Raw genomic sequence first — 18528 nt, forward strand, 5'->3', positions numbered from 1 at the left:
AATATAATTTTTTCTAAGGATTGAAAACTTACAAAGTAATAAAGTTTATTGCAAAAGAAATAATTCAAAACTTTGAAGGATACCCACAAGTTTAATTAAGGAAAAAACTAAAGCGCACGACATAAGAATTCGTCACCATTGCACGAATGAGTTGTATGTGGTAGTTCAAGTACTTTTTTAATTCAGTTTTTACTTCAAATGATCAGTGTAATCTAGCATACGTGTTTGTCTATGAGAAAACACAAACACTTTCCTCTTCATCACTGTACCTTTGTGAGTTGCTAATGTTCATTGATTGCATGTGTTGCAGCAAACAAAAATGTATATCACCGGTTGCCTTCTCTAGACATTTATATAATAACCAAGTTTATGTTTTATTATAAAATATTGTAAGGTAGCACCCATCAAAAGAGAATACCACATTGTTTCAAAAAAAAAAAATAGAATACCACATGTAATTGAAGGTGTCTTGCAAATTCGTGTGTTGATTTGTCATACCGTATAGCAACTCTTTTTAATTAAAAGCAGCGACAAAAAGTCATGAGAAAAACACTTGATAAACAAAAAGTTGCTGAAATTTTTAAATGGGACTAAAAACAAAATTTTAGATATTTATAGGGATTAACATCTTATTTAACTAATGGTTTATTTAATAAATTTATTAACATTTATTTCAGAAAATTAAGCATAATTAATATATATATATATATATATATATATATATATATATATATATATATTAAAAACCAATTGCCATACGTGTAATAATGTAATAAATTAAAGGTGACTTTTTTCATCATATTAAATTAAGAATAGTTATTAATATAAAAAATAATTTAGATTGAAAATTATACTTTACTCTGTGAATTATAAAATATATAATTAATTAAAGTAATATACTTTTAGTTGTGTCATTATTTTTATTTATTGCATGTTAAAAAATTTAATAATATTTTATAAAATTGTCAACCGAATAAAATCTAATTTTTTAATAATTGAGAAAGAATGAAACTATTATTAATTAAAGTGACACTAATATTCATTTTACAACCGTCCAAAAATGGATGTGAACTAGTCCTATAAGTTTTTTTTCTTGTAACAAATTGATCCTATTTGGTATTAAACTTTGTTAACAAGTGCTTACATGATCAATTAATATTAAGCTGGAATTTCCAAAGAGTGTTTATGTATCAATCATGATTAGTTGCATACATATTCTTCTTATTGTTTCTCAATTCAATTCTAATTTAAAAATAAATATTTTATAAACAACTTTGTCAATCAATTAATCGAAATATTTGGTTTCATACTAAGACTGAATAAAACATCTATGAACCTTACTACATTGTTTTGTGAAAGATAATGTCATTATTCTTTATAACGTATCAATCTCGTAAATTTTTAGAATTATCCAACAAAAAATGTTTAGAATTCTTTATTCTGTCATTAATCATATTCTTTATGAAAATAGTTATTGCAAATTTTTAGAATTATCTAACAAGTGTTGAATATGCTAATATAAATACATATTGAAAAAAAAAATGACATTTTTTATTAGATTTAATCACCTGCCATATAAGCCATATTAAAAAAGATTTATAGAATCTCTCAATCCAGTAAATATTTTAATGCAATGAAAAAGTAGACTTTGAAGGAAAAAAAAATGCGTGTTAAAAATATACTGACAAAATTTGTCTATAAAATGAATCCTTCACACCCAATTACAATGTGTCATTTCTTAGTCTAAATATCAAACACACCCACCCATATTTTGTCCTTCTCTTTTTTTTTGTGCTTCAACCATGTCGAGCGGAAAGAAAACTCAAGGTCGCCAAAAGATTGAGATGAAAAAGATGAGCAATGAAAGCAACCTTCAAGTAACTTTCTCGAAGCGCCGTAGTGGGCTATTCAAGAAAGCCAGTGAGCTTTGCACCCTTTGTGGTGCATATGTTGCTCTAATTATATTCTCACCTAGTGAGAAGGTCTTTTCATTTGGTCACCCAAATGTTGAAACGGTCATAGACCGTTATCTCTCTCAGGTGCCACCCCAAAACGACGACATCACGCGATTCATCGAGGCTTACCGTCATGCCAGTGTGCGTGAGCTTAATGATACATTGACTCGTATGAAAGAGGCACTAGACATTGACAAGAACCATGCAAATGAGCTGAGCCAACAGCGAAAGAATAATGAGGCTCATTTTTGGTGGACTTGTCCCTTTGATAGGATGAATATGGTCCAACTTGGATCATTCAAGAAGGCTTTGGAGGATCTTCAAAAACTCGTTGCACATTATGCTGATAACGTTCAAATTCAGGGTATTTCTACCCAATCCCTTCCATTTCTTGTTGGAAATGGTTCATCCTCAAACATGCAGTTTGAGCATCAGCAAAATCCTCAACAAGATTCGATCTTTCTAGCACAATTTTTACGGAACCCAATGTTTCAACCTCACTTATTTGGCTTCAACAATATGGGAGGAGAAGGTGGGCATGGTCCCCATGGGTTCTTTTGATCCGAGCCCTTAGATCCACCTTAAGATGCTCATGTTAATTTATGCTTAAAATTTTATGTTTCATGATGTTTTAAATTAATGTCAATTAAAGCACACAGACTTAACTAGTTTCATGTATGTGACCTGGTTAAGACTGAATCATAGTGGTGTTATTGTATGCATTATTTGAATAAAGAGCATCTTATTTATTTATATTTCCATATCTCTCTAAAATTTTCATTAATCATTTTAATTTCAATGAACCAATGTCATTCATGTGTTATTTTTTAATCATCTAGTTGGAAGTTTTAAAATTACAATCAAATGAAAACAAAGTTGGATAGGAGAAGAACGATGAAGACTTGTGCTAAAATTAATTAAATCTATTAGACAATTTACATTTTGTATTTTTTATTCTATCCATTAAATATGTAAGACACTAAATATGTATAACTCCACCATCGAATCGATTGTGTTGTGGGAATCTAACCACTTTCAGTAGACTCATCCCCTATTGGTATTATATATTTTACTTTAAATTTTAATATTATGATGATGAATGAAATAAAAGAGACTAATTATTTGCTAAAAGCTTCACTCTATGTAAATTTTATTGTAAATTCTCATAGAAGTTTGTCTCTTTTTCCGTTATGACTTTCTATGTGATGTGTCTCCCATAATCCAAAATTTTATTCATAAACTTTTTTTTCAATATACACATATGTACAATTAGACCATTTTGTTTATTAAATCGATACTTTTCACATAAGGTTAAAAATATATATCAGAATTTAGAAGACGATTAATCTATATGTACCTTACACCAATGACATTTAGGTTTAACATTCATACAAATTAAATGAGTGCTAGCCTCACGCGTAAATTCATGTTTTGACTAGTTATGGAAGTATTTACTGTACCGATGAGCATTAGTCAGTTGGTAAGGGACATCGAATTATAAAAGAGTCAAGGTTTGAACTCCAAATTCTCCAATTATTCACCTCAGGGGGTAAATATGATGCAACTACACTACTTGAATATTTTTTCTTCTAATTATATGTATTTATTATTTAAATTAATTAATAACTTTTATAATATTATTAAATCAATAAATCTACTATTAAATAATGTTATTTTCTGTCATTAATCATATTAAATTAAATGGAAAAAAGAACAACATATATTAATAGATCCCTTAAAAAACTTTTTTTTTTTGGTCAGATAGCCTAGTGACTATAATTCACCTTATAAAGTGAATAAGTGTGGTGTCCGGGGTACGAACCCAGGCCCCTGCATATAATAATGCATTGTCCTACCAACTGAGCTATGCTCACGGGACGATCCCTTAAAAAACTTAAATCGTAGAAAATGTTGACTATGGCTAGATTGGATTTTATTATACTATAAGATTGCATAAGATCTTATGGCAACATGAAATTGTTTATACAAATTATTTGGCTTTTTTTTTCCGTTAATAGTATCTTATCTAGTGATATCCTTATAGAGTTGTAGTAGTATTCGGGACCGTTATATCAAATCTTTTGTGAATTCAGATCAAAACTCACATCAATAAACATTAATGATGCGTGAAGCAAGGGTCAGCAACAACCAATAACTAAATAAATCACAAACAATGACAACAATGTAAAGCAAAACCACAGTTGAATCTGAGAACATAAGATCAAAGAGTATTAGAGAAGAGGAAAAACACACTACTGTTTATTCAGTTCGGTCCAAATTGACCTACTATGAGGGAGATAACAGCTCTTTGTTCCACTAATCAAGAGAATAATTTTATACAGTGATTCTGAAGGAATTACAAAAATCAGTCTTCAAAAGAAAGTTTACAAAGATTTATTTGCCTCATACAAAAGGACTTCTACAATCAGAGTTTACAAAGAAAGTTTGATTGCTTACACTTTGTACTCAAAGAGTGGTAAACTAACTATAAGCTCATATGACTTCCGACACTTGAGAAATTCTAAGATATGAAAATTTGTAAGAATTTTTCTAAGTGTTTGCGCGCTATGTAATTTGACAAAGTTTCAACACTTGTAAAATTATGTGAAGTCTCTTAAGTTCTTCAAACTTCTAAGGTCCTTAAATAGGTGAGAATAATATAGTTGTTGTTTGAAGGGGTGTCAATGCATAAATCATCCTTGAGAAGCTTTGATCAGGTTTGAAATACTTTGTCTATAATGGATAAATTTGTTGAATAGTATTATAGGGATCCTTTGCTTATATGGGAATGATCTGTTACATTATCTTTTCCTTTGAAAAACTTTGTTTGTTTCTGCATGTGGTTAGAAGAGGACAAACAGTACAATCAGAATTTGAAAGTGATGTTCCTTCAGAAGAAGACAAAACTGGTCAGAGTGACATGTCTATAAAAACATACTTTCATTATAATCTAGTTCCATTAGAACTTGTTTCTATCAAAGTTTTCAAGGCTTAATGCATCTTCTGATCAGAGTTTTGACTTTTTGTTGACCTTTCTTGAGATCATCTTTTAAGTCTTCAGAGCATCTCTTAAGTACGAAAATGCTTTCTTTTATGTCTAGAGCATGATGTTTCATAACCAATAACTAGACTTTCAATTCAGAATTTGTTCTGGACTGGTGCACTGCACCGCATCCAACCACGCCTCTGCGCGAGGATCACCCTACACGTGTCTTCTAACCGCTCCCTAATCACACGCCGCAAAACTCCGAGACAGTTATCGTCATAAGCACCTATATAAGGGTGACTTTGATTCATCCTCGTGGTATGATTCACTTTTCACAACACTTTCTACACACTCTTCGTCAGTTCCAATAATGACTTTAGCATTGGACTGCTAACGTGCCTGCATGCACTTTTCTTCCCACCGCCGAAGACTCATTGTCACCGTACCAGAGCACTTTCCGCCTCTGTTGCCTCACATCCATCCTTTCCGGACAAATCATTTGGCGCTAAACACTAAGAAGTGAAAACAATAAAAATAAATAAATACAAAAGCATATAAGCAATGGAATAAAAATGCGAAAACAGCTTTTTTATTGTTTAGATATGTCTAATTATAGTATATGATCTGATTATTTATAATGAAAACTACTCTTATTGGTAAAACGACATGGACTAAAGTAATGAGACTTTGCTTGACTATTTTTTAGGGTGGTGTGTGATAGCTCTCTTCCTAATAATGGGATTGTAGCTCCCCACGTTCAACTCAGTCTCCCATTCTTGGTTTAATCTAGTGACAAGGTCCGTAATGCATAGCTCCATGGAGATTGTGTCTTCTCCCTCATTCCCCAAATGGGTTAGTGGTACTAAAAATAGGGAACATGGGTTTCTCGTGTTATGGTTTACTCCCTCTATGTTTTGACATAATTATAAGGTTTATATGACCCACGTTCTTTGTTAGTTGCCTCGAGAAATAATCAGCTTTGTTGCTCGGCTGCACTAAAATTGTATAACCTTCGCTTGACTTGGAGGCTTCCTCGCCAAATAACCAATCACCTATTTGCTTATAATGGCTAAAAAGATAATTGTTTTAGGTGTAAACAATATCAAAAAAGAGGATCATGGAAGTATATTAATTTGTCTAGTACGAGTTAGATTAGTGCATCTTTTGAAATCAGGTTGGACCAAAAAAAATTATGATCAAATAAATTTATCTTCCCAATAAATATCTCAACAAAAAAGTTTAGTCCCCTCTAAACAACTTTTTTTTTTTTTTTGCAAATTTTGGTCCCCAATTGTTTTATGTGATGAATTTTGGTCCTTGTGTTTAGGTCAATTCTTGTGTATCTTTCATGTTTCTTAATAACATTTTACATGAATGTTTAGAATATTATAACAATATCACCCAAAAAATTTATTATTATTAAACAAAATATGAATTAGTATAATTTTTTTCCAAGGGTTGAAAACTTACAAAGTAATAAACTTTATTGCAAAAGAAATAATTCAAAAATTTGAAGGATACCCGCAAGTTTAATTAAAAGCAACGACAAAAAGTCACGAGAAGAAGCACTTGATAAACAAAAAGTTGCTGAAATTTTTAAATAGGACTAAATTTTTTTTTTAGATATTTATAGGGATTCTATGCAGTCAGCTACTCCAGGATGGAGTAAACCGCAGGCAGATTGGATAAAGTGTAATGTTGATTGTGCCTTTTTCGAAGCCGAAGGAAAATTTGTTGTTCTTAGTAATAGCCCATATGTTAATGAGCTAGGAAGTTTACTCTTTAACTGTAGGACATTGCTTTTTTCTAATGCTACTTATGTTTTAGTTTATGTTAGGAGACAAGCTAATAGAGTCGCTCATAATCTTGCTCGAGCGTATATATTACATGCTAGCCCCAGTATTTTCAATCATCCTCCCTATTGTATTGACTCTATTATTTTAGATGAAATGAAATGAGCTATCTTTCCTTAAAAAAAAGATATTTATAGGGATTAACATCTTATTTAACCCAATGGTTTAGTTACCAAATTTATTAACATTTATTTTAAAAAATAACGTAATAAATTAAAGGTGACTTTTTTCATCATATTAAATTAAGAATAGTTATTAATATAAAAAATTATTTAGTTTGAAAATTATCATTTTCTCTTTGAATTACAATATATATAATTAATTAAAGTAATATTTTATAATTAAAGTAATCAATTATTTAGTTGTATCATTTTATTTATTGCATGTTAAAAAATTTAATAATATTTTATAAAATTTCCAACCGGATAATTTTTTTTTTAATAATTGAGGAAGAATGAAAGTATTATCACTAGTATTCATTTTACAACCGTCCAAGAGTGGATTTGAACTAGTCCTATAAGTTTTTTTTTTGTAACAAATTGATCCTATTTCCTATTAAACTTTGTTAAAAAGTCCTTACATAACCAATTAATATTAACCTGGAAGATCCAAAGAGCGTTTATGTATCAATCATGATTAGTTGCATAAGAGTTCTTCTTATTGTTTCTTAATTCAATGTTAACTCACAAATAAATATTTTATAAACAACTTTGTCAATTAATTAATCGGAATATGGTGTTTCATAATAAGAATGAATAAAACATCTATGAACCCTACTACATTGTTTAGTGAACGATAATGTCATTATTCTTTATAGTGTACCAATCTCGTAAATTTTTTTATAAATAAATTAATATGAAAATAATTATTGCGAATTTTTAGAATTATCCAACAAAAATTTATCTAACAAATGTTGAATATGCTAATATAAATACATATTGAAAAAAAAAAGACACTTTTTTTAGATTTAATCACCTGCCATATTAAAATAGATTTATGAGAATCTCTCAATCCAGTAAATATTTTAATGCAACGAAAAGTAGATTTTAAAGGGAAAAAAAATGCGTGTTAAAAATATACTGACAAACTTTGTCTATAAAAATATGCAACGAAAAAGTAGATTTTAATTACAAGTTGAATATGGGAAACTTGGTTATTTTCCTATTTATGATTATTGAACGACAAGTATGAATTTATTAAAGTGATCAGTGAATAATTTCTTCTTCTCAAGTGGATTTATTTTAAAAGAAAACATCTTATTGTTATTTTGTGATATTATGTTGAGGTTTGTAAGATCCTTACTGTTAAATATATTCTTCTTATTTAAAAAAAATCGTCGGAAAATAGGGTGTTACACGAGATCTATACTATCTCGATTGATCTAGGTCTATCCCTCCAATGTCTAATTGCACCTGCTGATCGCACGGTGATCCTCACGTGGGGATCTTGTTAATTCAAAGGTAATTGAAACATAAACTTAAATTGACATTCTAGTTTTTCCCAAGGCAATGAAGGCCAAGATTCTGTTAGTTCAACCTATCTATGAATTTTAGGACACTCATAGCACACCCTCTCTAAGCTCCTACTAGTTCTACAAACAGGCAGCCCTATCTCGTCTACCTTACTAAAAGTTTCAAGAGAATGGTTCGATAAAGGTTTATTACTAACCAGATACATCCTAGGTTCGGTGGAGCACCACTCAGTCTTAGTAATGTCACCTCCTAAGTACCTACAACTAGGGTAAACTCTCTTTCAGTATCTTTCGCTAGTTAATAATCACTTACTTTCTAGACATATAGTTACTAGTGCAATGCTATAAATATCAAGATATAAGCAACAAGATAGTAGTAGCAATGTTAGGTCTTGTCACAACCCAAGTACCTAATCTAGGGTTACACTCCTTTGAAATAAATCACTCATTCGGAACTTAATAACAAACAAAAGAATAAATAAAATAAACGACATATTATATTAAATGAATATCCAACAAAAATAATCAAAAGTTCATCTTAGAACTCTAACCTAAAAAGATTTAGTTACACATGGTAACTAAAAACAATTTACTAAAGATAAAAACATACCCTAGAAAATCAAGGAGAAGATAGAAATTCTCCTGAAGCTCCAAATTTGCCTTCCTCTTGAACTACCACAGTTTTGAACTAGAAATTTTGAATAAGGAAGACTGATATTTATAGTGATAGTTTCTACTTGGGTTTGGGCTAAAAGTGCGGGCTTTACCCAAAATAAAAGGAGGAAAAGACGTTTGTGCTCCGCATTTTCAGATGCACGAGGCACGCACTCAGCATGCCTAGCGCATGAGAGAGAGGGAAAAGCCATGCCCTAGGCGTATGAACAGTGCCCTAGGCGCATGGATGTCTTTCCCATGTGCTAGGCGCATGGTGCGGTTTCCTGGGCCCAAATTCTCCGATTTTCCGTCGTTTTAGGTCTTCATCTTCAAATAACTTGCCTCGAAACTAGGGGACATAATTCCTCCATGTTGTAAGTCTTATGAGGCCTCTTGAATCTTCATCCTTTGTTTTCTTGAATCTTCACAGATGTTCTTGATTTGCCGATTTGCATGATTTCTTAGTGAATTACTTCAAAAACCCCTAAAATTGCTATGTTTCGGGAAAATTAGAATTACAAGTTACAGACTCAAATATAAAAAACATTACAAAAGTCCCGAAATCATAAGCAATTGCTCTAATACTAATGTAACACCCTATTTTCTGCGAGAATATTATAAATATTAATAGTAATAATGATTATATTTTTATTAGCAAGGATGTTACATAACTCAAACACTTCAACACTAAGTTAGCATGCCAAATGCTTCCTTAATAAAAATTGTACCTTCATAGAATGAGTTGTTAAATAATATCTCATACTTGTTCTCCGATATTCATAAATAAGATAAACAAGGTTCTCAAAAGTAATTCAAATATGCAATCCAAGACATATAGTCGTTTTCCCCCAACCCTAGTGTTACAAGAATCAGAGCACGCAATGTCAACATTTTTATTTTCAACTACTAAAAGAAAAGAAATTGATGAAGGAGCATCTCCCTTCTCCACCTTCTAAACGGCCCGAAGCTACTCTTCGTCAACCTGAATGTATGTGCTCACGGTACAATCACCATAAAGGAAACAAACACAACAAGAATAAGGGGTGAAAAATCCTTCCATAACATAATAATAGGGGAAAGCACACATTTTAATTAAATAACATAAGAATACAATCTCTACTATCTCATCATTTTTCAATAGTTATTAAGTATAATCTCTCATCTTCACAACTCACTGCAACACACCATTTCCACATTCTCAAACACACGCACAAACATTGTCATATACAATGAACATGGACACTCCTAATGACCTATATGAACGTGGTACCACACCTACACTTCTTTTTGCCAGAGTTAAGTTACTGGACTTTTCACTACATAATTTGCCAGATGTATATTACTGAACTTTCACTGCATAACAATGCAAGACATCATGCCCAAGACTCTATATGAATACAAGGAAATAAATTCGACAAGTATGACATGTATACACTTAATCACATAAACCACATAAGTATGCAAGTCTCCGCGGCATCACGACAAAAACAAGTACATCACCATAGTTTTTTTTTTGAAGGATGTACATCACCATAGTTAAACGTCACCATTATCATCATCAAATATTTATTCAACATTATTAATATCATCACCAAAATCCTTTTAGAACTTCCCTAGTCTCTTCGCCAATTAACAGACTTCACTGTCACCATCGTTTTACAAACCTATGGACTAATGTCAACCACACACTGATATCATATATTGATGTTATACTAACTAAGTCCCATAAGATCATACAATGGGGTAACTAAGATATGTGGTTTATAAATAAAAAAAAGTGGAGCCATGGTGTTAGCGGTTAACAAAAAAAAATATATATTAACCATGGAGCCATTTTAATATAAAAATATGTGGTCTATAGAAAGAAAAAAAAAATGAATGAACAAGACCCTTTTATTTTTTACTAGCCATGTTTTGCAGTAGGTTAACAAGAGAATGAATTATACATTGCCTAACTACATGAATCCAAGTCTCCACAGAACTAATGACTCTACAGTAATGTACATGTTATAAAATTTAATCCTTGAAAATCACAATCCTAATAAGCCATAAGAATTTCCATATCATATATTTTGATACAACCACATTAAAATTCTTGTACAAAATTAAGTTTCTTATTTAGTTTCATCAGGCTCCTACCACCCATAGACCTGCCCAACACTCATTCACATATCTAGCTCCAACCAAAGAAAAATTATAACCGGCATCTCTAACTAGCTTCAATATTCCCCCACAAATTCATCTTTTATGTAAACTACAAGGTAACTTAATAGGAATTGGTTTCCAATAGTGCCTTAAATTCACGGTTCAGAGGGATGAGAATCCAAACCTGTTTTCACGCCTCACAACTCTCAGGAGCACTAATAGTTTAATAACTTTTATTACATTCATTGGTTTTGAGTGACAGTTTAGGGTTATACCACGCCCACCTTGTACAGTTTTTAAAAAACAAGATTGATACCCTAAGAAACACCCTTATGATGAATAAAATTCTCCCCCTTACCTCGAATTCGTTGGTTGAAACCTCCCGTTTAGCTTGTTTGCAACTAGGGTTCTATTTTCTTCTGTGCTTCTCTCTTTTCTCCTTTCACGTTCAGCCAAAAAAAAAACTTATTTTCCTAATGTTCTATTTATATTCGGGCTAACACTAGTCTTAAAATCTTCTAGGGCTAATTACTATTCTTTTACTCTTTCCCTCCCCCACTTAATTTAAATCTTACTTTTTGTACACCTACCACCCTTTATCTATTTTTGTTTTGAGTTTCTCCTTTTGCCTGACTTAGTTCCTTGAGCACTTTTCACTCAACATTATTACTCTAATAATTTCTCACCCCGACTCACAACATAATAACACGACAACAACAATAATATCAATTAATTCACTTACTTTCTACACTTAAGATAATAATATTAAACTTAAAATAAAGTGGGGTGTTACACTAAACCCTACTGAAAATAACTGAAAAACATGCTAAGAATATTGTAAGATGACTTGTCATCACATGCACCATTTACTTTAAAAACTGAACTAACTACTTAGTAAAAACATAGATAGTGGACTAACGGCGATAAATTAGGATAAAGGAAAAAGGCCCACGTAGAAGAGTAAAATTGAGCAAAAGAAGTAGATGAAACTTCGTAGAAAGAGATAGAAAAGAAATACCAAAAATTGACGATTTAGTTCAAATTTAATATGAGTGGAAGAAGTAGTTAAAATAAAATGTGAGCTAGTTTCCAAACTAAAGAGGAGTATAAAAGATGTATTGGGCTAGTTAATTCAAATTTAGTTAAAAGAAATAGGAGTAGTGAATTCTGATTTAAGAAAAGTTGTAGGATTAAATATAGGATTTAAACTCTATTCTAATAGAATGAAGTAAAGGATTAAAAGCACAAGATAAGATAAGAAAGAAAGTTATTTCGAAATCTAATAGAAGAATGAAAAAGAAAATATGGGCGAGTTGAAGAAAAAGAGTATTTAGTTTCCATTAAATACGATTGCATACGATTAAAAACTCTTTTATTTCTAATGACTACTTCGAAGTTCGAGAGTAACATTATAGTTATTATGATAGTAAAAAAAAATAACAACAAACCTCTCTCTAAACTAAATCCTTTGTCCTCTCTCTAAAACCACTTCCGGTCTCCCTTTCCCTCAAATCCAACCACCCTTTTGCAAGATGTAGATCCAAACGACGGTGATGCGACGAGGCGCGGCCTCCGCATCACCTCACCTCACCTCCGACTTCACTGTGTCTCTTGCGTCGGTGGTATTAGGAGGCTGTAGCAACTCAACTCGCGGTGGTTTATGGTGGTGACTCATAGTTTTCTTCCGGCGGCAGTTTTCTGGTGGTGACTATTTGAGATTCATGGTGGTTTTTCGGGGAGGTTCTGTGGGTGCTTGTACTGGTGTGGTGGCTAATTCGAATCCGGATCTGGTTCCGATATCAAATTTGGATCTGGATCTTTAGTTGCTATTTGTTTTAGCTCCAATGTGTTCCTTTTCTGTTTGTCGTGGAGCTTAACTATGTTTTTGCCACTTTACAACTCTAAACAAGGCATAGTTGTTATTGTGCACTTCATAATGTTATGTTATGCTACTGCAAGCATTATTGACTATGTTATGCCACTTTAACTTTGGGGCTTCTATGTTCGTGTGGGTTGGGTTGTTTTGCTGAAGTCACTTTTAACGCTTTGAGAAGTTGTAGGAGTCATGGTGGTGTTGGGTTGGGAGTTGACATGTTAATGGTGTTTTTGTGTCAAGTTCTCAATGGATTTTAAGGGTGGAGATTTTATTTGATGAGATTGGGGTGTTAGTCATAAATCCGTCGTTTCGCTCATCCATTGGTCCTCTTTTACTTTGCCGATGAATGTCTTCTCCTTGTCATTGACGGTCACCTTTTTATGATCTGGGTTGTGTTTCCGCTTCAAACCGACGTCGCTGCCCGTGTTTTGTTGTTGGGTTTCGTCTTCCTCAAGATCTATGTTAGTGTTGCTGTTTGTTTATTGGTGAGGCTGTTTGGCGGCGTAGTACTAAAGTGATCGTGGTGGTGAGGCGCGGTGGTGATGTAATGGTGGTGGAGGTTTTTCACTTGTGGTGGGGGTGGTGATGTGTGGTGGTCGTGAGGTGTGGTGGAGGTGATGATGTATGGTGATGGTTGATGTTTTATTTTAGGAGGTGGGTCCTTGTTTGGGTGATTTCCTTTGGAAGCAACCTCTGTTACACGTGTCCTTGTTCGTCGTCACTAGCTCTGGTTTGTGCCTTTTGGGTGGTTTAGGTGTTTTTGGAGTTTGGAGGGTGTGTGTCCCATTGTGTTAAGCCTTTTCCTTTGGTTATGTGTGTTGTTTAATCTTCGCATGCCATGCTTTCGTCTTACATATTGTTTGCTGGTTTTTCGGTGGGCCGGTTCATTTGGCTTCGAGATCGGGAGTCGAGGTCCAGCTGCGATCTCTGTTTGACTTGTTTTGGTTTTTCTCTGGTCTACCGGGGGCGAGGGGTGCCCTGCTAATTTGGTTCTGAAGTTCGGTGGGCCGATCACTTTTGATTCGAGATCGGGAGTCAGTTCTTTGACTCAAGTTGGTTGTTGGGCTTTTGTTTTGTGCTCTTTCGGTGGATCAGGGGTCGCGAGGTTGTGGCAGCTGCATCATCCTTTGGTCAGGTGCTTTTCGAATTGTGGATTAGCCTGGGTGTTGGGGTATAGGTGTTTTATTTTGACAGTTTTCGTTGGGGGAGAGTAGTGACAATAGGCGGTGGTGAATAACGTGTTTACAGTGTTTTTTTTTTTTTGGGAGTTTGTTTTAGGTGTTGTTGTGTTTTGGTGGGTTTATTTTCATGAGTGTTTCATATGTGGTTATGGTGTACCATCTATATGCGACATCATTTGTATCTTGTTTCGTTCATACCTTGCGTCTTGCAGGGATGCCGTTTAATAATATTTGTCGATTCAAAAAAAACAATAACATTATATTTCGGATAAATCAAGTTTGGGAAGCAAACAAAGCCTGCCAAGGGCGAGATTAAAAAAAGAAGAGAACTTATCGAACAACCCGACAAGTAGTTATCTCCTGGATGCTTCTATAATTGCACACCGAAATAAGGGCAAAATCATAATTTCATGAGGGCTAAAGAGATACGAGGCCTAATAAGAAATTTTCCTCCGTTCCTTAAAAAATAGAAATTTTCCTCCGTAATATAACAATATTTTTATTCTCGTATGAAAATGAGTCTCACTCAATAAATAAATAAAAAAGCATTTCACTACCAAAAAAAATAAAAAAAAAAAAAAGCATTTTACCTGAAAAACAAACACTTATAATCACAAGTTCATGGTGATTCAACGAAATCAATAATCTTCAACGACAAGGGAAACCCTTCACGTGCAGTCTTGTCTTAACACTCCAACATGTTCTTCAGGTAACTACTGACACATCTTTTTTTGAGGTTTCAGTTGATTCACTATTATTTCATATTATTTCATTTTTTTTTTTTTATAGAAATAGTGATTGGGGGTGGGTAAGGGTGGATTATATCTTGTTTGAAACTTAGGGGAAATGGGTATTGAAGATATTAATTAAAGTTGAGATTTTTTTGAGTGTGAGATTTACTTCAACTACGTTGAATTGAATTAGTATTTCATAATTGTTTCTCAGTTGGGTCTTTACTTTCACACAAAACTAGCAATTATGTTGTCAATTTAATATGGGTTCTATTGTTCCTTGTGCATAGAAGTTTGGTACACACATGTGATATCTCAGCTATTGGTTATCTTGTTTGAGTTTGTTGACAATTTATTTTTATTGTAATTTTAACTTCGTAGCACTCACACTTATTGAAGGCGTGCCCGGCGTCTGACATGTGTTAGTGTCTGACATTCACACGTGTGATTACATTGAATTATATCATTTTCTCGACTTATTATCGGTGTCGACGTGTGAGTGTCTGTGTCAGTGCTTCGTAGAAGTTAAAGAGTTGGGTTTTGAATATTGGTAATTAACTGAGTATTGGTTGGTAATTTTTTCATTTTACATTTGTTTATTTATTTTTTTTTTATTGATTGATTCCTTTTTTGTTGATTAAAGGTTGTGGTGGAAATGAATACTTGATTAGTAAAGGGGATCGATGCTACCTCATCTGTAAAAGTACTGTATCGGAATTGCGAGTGAGAACAATATACAATGCAATGGAAGAAACACAAGGACAGTATTATGTTTCTAGTCTACATGAGTATGATTTTAACAGGCAAGCGAATCGCAGGGCTGGTATAAAAGGCTTGAAGCAAAGAGGTCATGGAAGTCGGTCTTGGATAAAAATTGATCAGGATGGGAATTCCGAGATTGTGACACTTGACAAGGCTACGATTATGAGACATTGTTCTTTGCCTTCTAGAGATCTTCGACTATTGGATCCGAAATTCATTTATCCTTCTTCCATATTAGGAAGGGAGATGGCTATTGTTGTCAACCTTGAACAAATCCGGTGTATAATCACTGCCGATGAAGTCATCCTCATGAATTCACTCGATGGTACTGTTGGTCGGTACAGGACAATATTATGCAATCGGCTCCAGAGAGAAAAATCTGGTAAGGGTTGTTCCTCTTTTTGCTGTAAACTAGAATTTAGCATACATAATATTTATATCGGAGTTGTAGCACTATTAGGAAATAGTAGTGGAAGAATTATGAGGGTACGGCATTGAGTGGTGTGAAATAGGATGTCTTTTGTTGGAAACAATTTGAAAATCTTAATTGAATATGATACTTCTTCAGCTTTAAGTAGCTGTTGCGATTTGTTTCTTGAATGCTATATTTGTTTATTTTGCTTCAAACTATTGCGAGTGTTTTAAAGCTTTTCGATTGACGTAATTACTCCATAGAATTGCTTACTGATTTCAATTTTTGAACAGATGATCTTCCCTTTGAATTTAGGGCTCTGGAGTTAGCTCTGGAATTGACATGCACATCTTTAGATTCTCAGGTATTAATTGACCAGAAACTTTACTTTTTGGGGAGTCCTCCACATTTTTGCATTGAATTTGAATCTGTGATAGTTCATTTTCTACATTATGTTTACATTAAAATTGGCAGCACTGAGTTTATCTGCTTGCTTATTTTGATTAAATTATGTAGTTCATTATTAGCTCATTTTCATTAAACATCCTATGGTTTTTCCTGCAATTTTAGACAACTCACAAAACAGTGTTTAGGCTTAACGGACTGCCTGCAATCGTGTAAATTTTTCACTTTGATGAAAATAGAAGGCTGCTAAAATCTCTAGGATTAGTTTTGGAGCACTCAAGATATGTAAGGAGAGAATATAATGTTTAGGTAAAATCTGAAACTGTAAGATAAAATTCAAGATATTATTGTAGCATAACATAACCTGATGTCTTTTTAATAAAATTCAAGAGCTCCAGACTTGATATCAGTGTTTGAATTTTGGTAATTGTATATTTTCATGTTTCAGAGTTCTACATTATATAGTTTGCTAAATACATAATAAGTCATTGGTTAAGCTATTAGCCATATTTTCACAAGACATCAATCATCTCAAATATGTTATATTAATAAGGATCTTGATTTGACAGGTAAATGAACTGGAGATGGAAATATATCCCGTGCTAGATGAACTGGCCTCATCTATCAGTACTCTCCTTCTGGAACGTGTTCGAAGATTTAAAGGTCATCTCCTTGCTTTGACTCAGCGAGTTCAAAAGGTTGATCAACGTGGAATTCTCATCCTTAATTATAATTCTCTTTCTTTTTTCTAGCTTTCTGTGACCTGCAACTAGTAACTTATATTTAGTTATCAGGTCCGTGATGAAATAGAACATCTCATGGATGATGATGGTGACATGGCTGAGATGTGTCTGACTGAGAAAAGGAGAAGACTAGATGCTTCTCCTTCAAATGATTGTTTTCAAATTCGTTCACCATCAGGTAGAGTGATTTCAAAATCAGCCCCTACTTCACCAGAGCGGTCACTTAGTGGGCTTCAGATGTTGCCAAGGACTTTCAGCGGCATTGGAAATTCAAGTAAATATGGTAGTTCAACGGGTTCATCTGATAACACAGAAAGGATTCAGCCGCTAGAAATGTTGCTGGAAGCGTACTTTATTGTCATTGATAATACTCTCAACACATTATCGTCGGTATGTAAATGTTAACTTTATTCACAGCTGTAGTTTTAGTGTATACCCACATTGCTTATCTTCATTGACACTCTTGTTGGTAATGCAGCTCAAAGAATACATTGACGACACAGAAGATTTTCTCAACATAAAATTGGTAAGCTAAGATTAACGATTAGCAACATCCTTTTGTCACTTTATATTATATATATTATAAACTATGTAGACCACGGACCATAAACTTTTCAATCTATCTGTTACAGGGAAATATTCAAAACCTTCTGATAAAGTTTGAGATGCTTCTTACAGCAGCCACATTGGTGGCTGCAATATTTGCCGCCGTAGCAGGAGTATTTGGAATGAACTTTGAAACGTCAGTTTTTGACTACTCTTCTGGATTCAATTTGGTTTTGTTAATTACTGGAATTGGTTGTGTAGCATTGTATTTCGCCTTACTATTCTATTTTAGATACAAAAAAGTGCTTCCAGAATGAAAACTCAACAGCATAAGTTGATTGTGCATTTTATCAAAGATGACAGGACTGACAGTTGTATATTAAATATTTACATATTTATCTGTTTATGGAAGATTATCCAAGTGCTGTTTTCACATGGCTAGATGCATTAAAGTTGTCCCCATTTCAATCACGATGCCATTGTTGGTGCAAGCCAAGATGTCTCCATAATTCCGTGATATTTTGAACGAGTCGTAAACCTTCCCATCTCTGCTCTTTGTACCAAAACAGCAAATTTGAATGGTCAAATCCAGTTAGTTTTCGAATCTGTCATCATTGTCTTTAAAGATGCTCCATGTCAATGTTTTCTAACTCCTGATATGCTTATGCGTAGTGTTAATTGAACCATGCTGGAAATTGTTGTATTCATTGGAACCATCATCTTACTCTTGCATGATACTATGATTACAGTTCACATCTGGGAGAATAGAATCTCATAAGCATATTGCGTCGAAGACACTCAATATCTC

General features: G+C 33.2%; 1 protein-coding gene and 1 pseudogene across 2 annotated transcripts; both read left to right on the forward strand.

The window, feature by feature from the left end:
- The first annotated feature begins 1802 nt into the window (after nucleotides 1–1802).
- On the forward strand, nucleotides 1803–2710 carry LOC146921868 (agamous-like MADS-box protein AGL62 pseudogene; annotated as a pseudogene).
- A 12054-nt stretch (nucleotides 2711–14764) lies between these two features.
- On the forward strand, nucleotides 14765–18153 carry MGT3 (magnesium transporter 3). Of its 2 annotated transcripts, none has more exons than XM_085715127.1 (7): nucleotides 14765–15402; nucleotides 15496–15996; nucleotides 16320–16390; nucleotides 17001–17129; nucleotides 17226–17564; nucleotides 17653–17700; nucleotides 17807–18153. In XM_085715127.1, the coding sequence occupies exons 2-7, from the start codon at nucleotides 15597–15599 to the stop codon at nucleotides 18035–18037; spliced, it is 1218 nt and encodes a 405-aa protein (XP_085571253.1). In that variant the 5' UTR covers nucleotides 14765–15402; nucleotides 15496–15596; the 3' UTR covers nucleotides 18038–18153. The 2 variants fall into 2 exon arrangements, with proteins under 2 accessions (XP_085571253.1, XP_085571252.1); XM_085715126.1 differs by having other exon boundaries at nucleotides 14765–14830.
- The last annotated feature ends 375 nt before the right edge of the window (nucleotides 18154–18528 follow it).

Source organism: Medicago sativa, chromosome 5 (assembly GCF_051527215.1).
Source record: "Medicago sativa cultivar Bolivia chromosome 5, Bolivia_mono, whole genome shotgun sequence".
NCBI lineage: Eukaryota > Viridiplantae > Streptophyta > Magnoliopsida > Fabales > Fabaceae > Medicago > Medicago sativa.